Source organism: Trichechus manatus, unplaced genomic scaffold (assembly GCF_000243295.1).
Source record: "Trichechus manatus latirostris isolate Lorelei unplaced genomic scaffold, TriManLat1.0 scaffold00024, whole genome shotgun sequence".
Taxonomy (NCBI): Eukaryota; Metazoa; Chordata; class Mammalia; order Sirenia; family Trichechidae; genus Trichechus; species Trichechus manatus.
The window spans coordinates 20,030,140-20,037,513 of record NW_004443960.1 but is presented as its reverse complement, the minus strand read 5'-3'; the positions used below and the strand labels follow the sequence as shown (position 1 = coordinate 20,037,513).

The 7,374-nt window shown below is 43.5% G+C and overlaps 1 protein-coding gene across 1 annotated transcript in view; it reads right to left on the bottom strand.

Moving 5' to 3' along the window:
* The window catches only part of VWA3A (von Willebrand factor A domain containing 3A), a 61,328-nt gene that overhangs the window by 17,610 nt on the left and 36,344 nt on the right, over positions 1–7,374 (bottom strand). The window contains exons 15-19 of the mRNA XM_004373455.2: positions 7,263–7,357; positions 5,801–5,920; positions 1,585–1,659; positions 1,213–1,357; positions 574–769 (exon numbers count right to left, since the gene is read on the bottom strand). Coding sequence (XP_004373512.1) covers positions 574–769; positions 1,213–1,357; positions 1,585–1,659; positions 5,801–5,920; positions 7,263–7,357 — 631 coding nt within the window. The remainder of the gene's footprint in view (positions 1–573; positions 770–1,212; positions 1,358–1,584; positions 1,660–5,800; positions 5,921–7,262; positions 7,358–7,374) is intronic.

The following is a 7,374-nucleotide window of genomic DNA, read 5'->3' as shown; positions in this document are numbered from 1 at the left end:
TGTTTATCTTGTATCCTGCTACTCTGCTGAATCTTTCTATTAGTTCCAGTAGATTTCTCGTGGAGTCTTTAGGGTTTTCTATGTATAGTATCATATCATCCACAAACAGGGACAGTTTAACTTCTTCCTTACCAATTTGGATGCACTTTACTTCTTTCTCTTGGAAACTAGGGGATCTTTAGGGCCCCTTTCAGCTCTGACATTCTAAAATATTTTAAAGTGGTATGTGTTGCTATGATGCTGAACCGGTTTCAGTGGAGCTTCCAGACTAAGATGGACTAGGAAGAAAGGCCTGGGAATCTACTTCTGAAAACCAGCCAGTGAAAACCTTATGGACCACAACAGTACAATGCACAACCAATGGAAATGCTGCAGGATCGGGTAGCATTTCATTCCGTTGAGCATGGGGTCGCCATGAATCGGTGGCCGACTTGACAATAGCTAACAACAACAACATGTCTAAATGTGATTTTCATATACAGATTTTCTGGAATACATCTACTGCGTGAGGGAGCATGTTGGTACTAAGACAGTTGACTGGAAAGAGAGATGGAAAGGTCCGCTAACACGCACCTGTGTCTCCAAACCAGTGGAAGCGACCACCAGCAGCCCGGGTGGCCTCCCTGTAGGCATTGGCTGTGTCAGTGCAGCTGGCATAGCAGGCAGGAGGCGTGCTGTCCATCTCTGGCTCACCCACGTAGAAGAGGCACACGTTCAGCTGAAGGTCACAGCCCCCACAGACCTCAGCCATGTAAGCACTCAGCATGGACTATGGCGGGAGAGAGCAGAAGAAACCCACAGCTGTAGCCTCAGGTCAGTTCAGCCTCATAATCTTTCTTGAGGGCCTACTGTGTGCCCAGACTAGTATGCAGCACTGAAGATAGAGATGAATGAGCCTGGGTCACAATTTCAACAACCTAATAGGGTGTGGTCCGGAATGCTGCCCAGAGACCCTGGCTGTTATGTAAGTGTGGTCTGTGGACCAGCAGTAGCAACATCCCCTGGGAACTTGTTAGAAATGCAGACTCTCAGGCCTGGCCTCAGATCTACTAAATCAGAACCTGCATTTTAACAAGATCTCCAGGTGAGTTATTAAAGTTTGAGATGTGCTGGTTTAGAAAGTCATGCTGGAGAAACCAGTTGCTGGGCTCCCACCTGGGGGAAGATGTGGAGTCACTAAGGATAACAGGGCCCAGGACCCTGCCTACCCACCATGTCCTGGTCAGGGATGCCCCCAGTGAAGAGGTAGATGCCTTGGGATTGGTGTTTGTCTTTGTCCTTGAAGTCTACTTCCACAGCCTTCCGCAGGGCGCTGAGGACGTTCCTGCTGCCCCGGCACCGAAGGCTCAGAGCCCACCTGGGGAGGAAGAGGAAGACGATGCCGAGGGAGAAGGCTACCTATGAGGCCGCACAGGGAGAGGGGGCTAACGTGGATCAGTGGTGTGGGAGAGGGCAGAGAGTGGAAAGCAGTTGTCTTCTGACTTCTGCCCATTCTGTAGCGAGCTACTTCCTGGCCGACAGAGGGATAGAGGAAATCATACCGGCCAAGGCTGCCCTCGGGCACAGCATCAAGCAGTTACCTACCGCCAGGCACTTTGCAAATTGTCATGGCTCACGGGAACCATCTCAGGCCTCCAACTTTCAATTGTGCTTCCAAACCTTTGAAAGAAGCAAAGAGGGCTTGTTCTTAGGCAGGAGGCATGTCTACCCTGTGGCCCTGCTCTTTGGGCTCCCCAGGCTTCTACGGGGGCAAAATTCTGATTGCGCACTCAAAATGGAAGGATCTCACTGGCCTGGGCCAGTCACGGAATTTCCTTGCTCTTCATGGCATGTCCCAGCATAGCCAAGGTGTGAACAGAGCTGGGCTCCCAACTGAGACACAGCGAGGACCAGCTTTAGCAAGCTTCCCAGCTGCGTTGCTGACTGGAACATGTACCCTCTCCCTTCTCCATGTGAACTTCCCCATCCCCCAAGAAGCCAGTGATTCCACCCTAATTAAGCTCTCCTAGCACTGGTTCCCCTCATAACACACTTTCTATTTGTACTATAGTTGTTTTTTTTTTAATATGCATATCTTATTTTTCCTATAAGACAGCATTTAAGATCCTTGAGAAGAAGATTTATCTTCTTATCAGGAAAGGTGTCTCCTCTCTGATTTAAGACTAATTCTTCCACCTGAGCTCTTGACTTCATCATTGGCGAGCTCTTCTGAGGTGTTGTCCCATAGATACCTGTATGTACACACACACACACACACACTCCCATTTGTCTCTACTTCCCTCTTCCCCAGTGCCTTTCTACATGTTTAAGCCTCTTCATACTTAAAAATAACTTCCTCCTACAAACATTAAAATAAATTATAAAAAAATAATAACTTCCTCCTTCCTCAAATAGTTAAACATAGAATTACCATATGACCCAGCAATTCTACTCCTAGGTATATACCCAAGAGAATTAAAAGCAGGAATGCAAACAGATACTTGTACACCAATGTTCGTTGTAGCCAAAAGGTAGAAACAACCTAGATGTCCACAAAAAGCTGAATGGATAAACAAAACGTGGTATATACATATAATGGAATAAAAGTACCCCCCCCCCAACTTCTGGAAAGTTTGCTTTACGCCACTTTCACTTTTAGGAAAGACCTACATTAGTACTTGTTTTCACTAACCAAAAGAAATCTGAGGAGAATTTTTCTTTTAGGATAAAAAGGGAAAAGGGGAAACGGTGTTCAGTGCTTATTTTGCGGCAAGCCATTAAAGACGCAGCTCGCACCCCGAGCAGTGAGAGTGGGGTCGCCAAGCTCCTTCCCTGGGAACTACAGTCGGCATCTCAGCATCAAATCACCATAGCTTTGATAGTATTATTTTAAGATTTTATGGGTTATTTGGTATGATGTGGTAGGTTATTTTTTGGGTTGAGGAATGCTGAAAAAATTTCCCATGTAGATTAATGGTAGTTGCTTCTTCGCTTTATGCCATTTTGGCTTACTGAAGGTTTCATAGGAACATTTTGCTTTCGGATATCCGGGGAAACTTGTACTACTCAGCCAGAAAGAGAAATGAAGTCCCAACATATGCTACAACATGGATAAACCTTGAAAACATTATGCTGACTGAAATAAGTCAGTCACAAAAGAATATTGTATGATCCCACTTGGATGAAATATCTAGAATAGGCAAATGTATAGAGACCACAATTTATCAGTGGTTACCAGGGTGGAAGGGAGGAGAAAAGGGGGTGTTGCTGCTTAAGGGGTATGAGTTTCTATTAAAAGTGATGGAAAAATTTGGAAACAGATAATGGTCACGGTTGCACAGCATGATGAATGTAATTAATGTCACTGTATTGTACATGTAAATTTCATACAGAGAGCTATACCAAACTGCACTCCCACCAACAGTTTCTGAGAGAACCCTTTTCCTCGCATCATCTCCAGCACTGGGCATTATTGATCTTTCAAATATTTGCCAATCTGAATTGCAAAAAAATTACATCTCATTGTTTTCATATCAGTGACCTCTATCACCACATTCAATGGATTCTTTCACTCCTCTATTCCTTTTTTGCTTCTGCAGGATCTGTCTGAGTCTTTCTAAAACCTTCCTCCCCTTGACTTCCTAACATCATTCTCTGGTGGTTTTCCTCCTACCTCTGTGGTTGTTTCTTTCTTGTGTTCCTTTGGTGGTTCCCTTCTTCTGATCTCCCTCCAAATGTTGATGCTTCCCAAGTTGTCTTTGGTTGTCTTCTGTCCCTCTTCCACCTCTCCACAGGTGCAACTCATCCACTCCCATGTTTTCAACCATACAACCAAAACGTTGATGGCTTTTAAACCCATATTTTCTGCCTAGAATTCATCACTGGAGCTCCCAGCAGGACATCTCATCTTGAGAATCCCTAGGAATCTCAAGCTCTACATGTTTAAAACCATCTTCCCCTCCAAAGATCTACTCCACCTAGGACATCTTCATCTCTTCTCCACTCCTTCGTCCTCTATCGTCAAACAGTGACAATACTCTGTAGATTCTCACTCCCCAACACCTCTCATAGACACCCCTTTCTTTCCATTCCCATTGCCTTGGTTCATGCCCAGTCAACAGAGTGCAGATTTTTGCAATAGTCCCTAACTGGTGTCCTTCCCTTCAGCATTACACTTCTTCAATTCATCCTTCACATAGTTACCTGAGTATTTGAAAATGCAAATCTGATCATATGATCAACTTGCCTAAAATCCTTCAATGCCTATATGTTCTATAGTATAGGAAAATCCTGAGCATGGCATACGTAAATCCTCCATCATCTGTTTTTTTTTTTTTTTTTTTTTTTTTGTCATGCACAATCTCTCCTCATCCCTGTCCCCAGCTCGATAACCATACTGAACTACTTGCTGGTCCCCAAAGTTTCTGTAGTACCTCACACCTCTGTGCCTCTGCTCATGTTGTTTCCTGTACTTGGGAAGTCCTTTCTTCCCATTACCCCCATCATTCTCACGTGCTAGGCAAATTCTTATTTATTTGTCAAGGTTCAGCTAAAAGGTCTCCTCCTCTATGAAGCTTCCCGGACTTCACTCCACCCAGGCAGAATGGCCTGATTCTGCCTTTGATCCCTCACTGTTCCGGATCCAGCCTCCTTCCTATTTCTACAGAAAACACTTAATAGCACTTATTTTTTAACATACCTGTCTCCCACTACCAGACCATAAGTTCCCTGAGGACAGGTGTTGTATATATTCACTTCCGTATCCCCAATGCCAAGCACAGTGACTGGCATATGGCATGCTTTCAACAAAAGTTTGTTGAATGGATAAATAAATGAATGGATAAATTCTCTAAAACTTTAAGCATTTTTCTGTAGGATTTACTAGCAAAAGATTAGGCTCTGGTACAGAATAATATCTAACTGCTGACTTAATAGGTTTAGAACATGTCCTGGGAAGTTGTGTAAAAATGTACACTTCAAGTAGGTTCCTTTTCTTTTTCTCCTCTAATTAGTTAAAATGGTATAAAATGCATATATATTAAAATGTGTAAAAAGGGCAAATATCATATGATCCCACTTATATGAAATATCTAGAATAGGCAAGTATATAGAGATTTGTCTAAAGTTTACTAGAGGTTACCAAGGGTGAGTGGGAGGGAGGGGGGAAAAGGGGAGTCATTGCTTAGGGGACACTGAGCTTTTGTTAAGGGTGGTAGTATAATTTGGGAATGGATAAGAGTGATGCTTGAAAATCACGATGGACATAATTAATGTCACTAAACTATACATGTGAAGATTGCTGAAATGTCAAATATTTTGTTACATATACATTTACCACAATAAGAAAACATGAATCAGAAGAGAAAATGTGCACATGTGTGTGAGCGTGTGTGTGTATAACTTAAATTTAGAATTGCTATATATATATATATACATAATTAAAATTTAGATTTGGAATCCTAAACGTTTGAAATCTTGTGGCTTGCTAGAACCAAGCTTGGGACTGAGGCTAGGGCATATCTGGTAGCCCTTCTTTTTCTCTTTTGTGTTTACCAGCTTGGAAGCCAAATGGGGGCAATGGACTGGGTTACTTTATCCTGGCTGATCAAGCAGTGTGTTTTGGGCCACTTATCACCTTCGCCCCAGTGGGACCTCCTACAACCATTTAATTATTCAATGCCCCAACCAAGACCATCCAAATCAGATAAACCAGTGGCCATCCTAGGATGCTGGATGCTCCTAGCTTCTGTCTCCCAGCTACCTGCCAGAAGCAATGGTATCTCAACACACATGACCTCCCCTCCCCACCGTGGACGCTTACGCGATGATGTTGAAGCAGTCCTTGTTGGACAATTGCTCCTCAAGCAGCAGTCGCAGGGAGTGTTGGATATGAATAATGTACATGGAATTGGTCACAGAGATATCAAGCAGTATAACCACCCTAAAAAGAAACACAAGCTTTACGAGGAGAACCGAATCTCTCAGATAATGTTTATTTTGTTCCATTTGACTATTTAAATTTTTTTCCAGGGGAATTTTGGCATGCCAGATTCACAGCAGAGGGGTTTACAACAGTAGACTGAGGAGGGATCATGGAACCTTGTCCTCCAGGAGGTTCTGTAACAAAATAAAGTCTCAGATGGTGAAGATGATTTAAAGGGCAGGGGATGATTTTCGTGTTTCAAAGTACTAGCACTCAGTATTATTGTAAGTTGAAGTCTTTGTATCTAGGCCTCTTGGGAAATTCTGAATCTTTTTGTTTCCTCTCTCCTCTATTTTAAGATCTCTAGCCCCATTTTGCCTCCCCCTTCTTTTACTACTTTAAATCTTATATAACATCTATCCCCCACCAATTCTCATTTTGAGACAGAGATGGACAGCAAAAGAAAATCCACTGAGTTTGGAGTCAAAAGACTTTGGTTCAAGTACCACCTCCAACTAGCAGTATGGCCTTAGGCAAGTCACCAAACTTCTCTGATCCTTGGTTAATTAATTATAAGCTAATTATAACAATACTCAAAGCTTGCCTGGAAATAAGATCATCAAAGAAGAAAATAGAGCTGAAAGATGAAGGATAGACTCCTGACATACATGAACCCCTGAATCCAGCCATTCCTGAAGACAGCTGTCAAATCTGTTCTAGAATTTTCAGTTACCTGAACCAAAAGTCCTTGTTTTGCTTAAGCCAATTTGCATTAAGTTTCTGTCACTTTGTAACTGAAAGAATCCTGAGTGACACATTGATGATATTACTATTGTTGATGATAATGGTAGTGTCTTCTTTCTCTTCCAGGGGTTCTGCTGAATGATTACTGATCCCTAACCTAACCGAGACCAGTTCAGCATCATAGCAACATGCAAGGCTCCACTGTCAGAAGGGTGGTCGCTGTGCATGAGGTGTATTGGTTGGAAATCAAATCCAGGTCTCCCATGTGGAAGGTGAGAACTCTACCACGGAACCACCAATGCCCACAGGTTTCAGTAGACCTTCTAGACTAAGACAGACTAGGAAGAAAGGCCTGGCAATCTACTTCTGAAAATCAGCCAATGAAAACCCTATGGAACACAGCAGTCCAATCTACAACAAATCATGGGGATGGTGCAGGACTGGGCAGCATTTCTTTCTGTTGCAAGTGGGGTCGCTAAAGTCTGGGGCCAACTCAGTGGCAGCTAACAATGATAGCAATAGCTTCTGATGCTACTGACGGGGAATTCATGAGTGGATAAGTGCTGTTTCACACACCAGACCCATGAAGGGAAGGGCACTGCTTGGGGGGAGGTACCTTTTCTCGCAGACAGTGCCCCAGATTCTTCTGCTGGCCAAGGAGAGCCACTCGATCCGCCTCTCATACATCCGCATAGCTCTGTTGAGCTGTTTCTGCAAACCCATGAGCC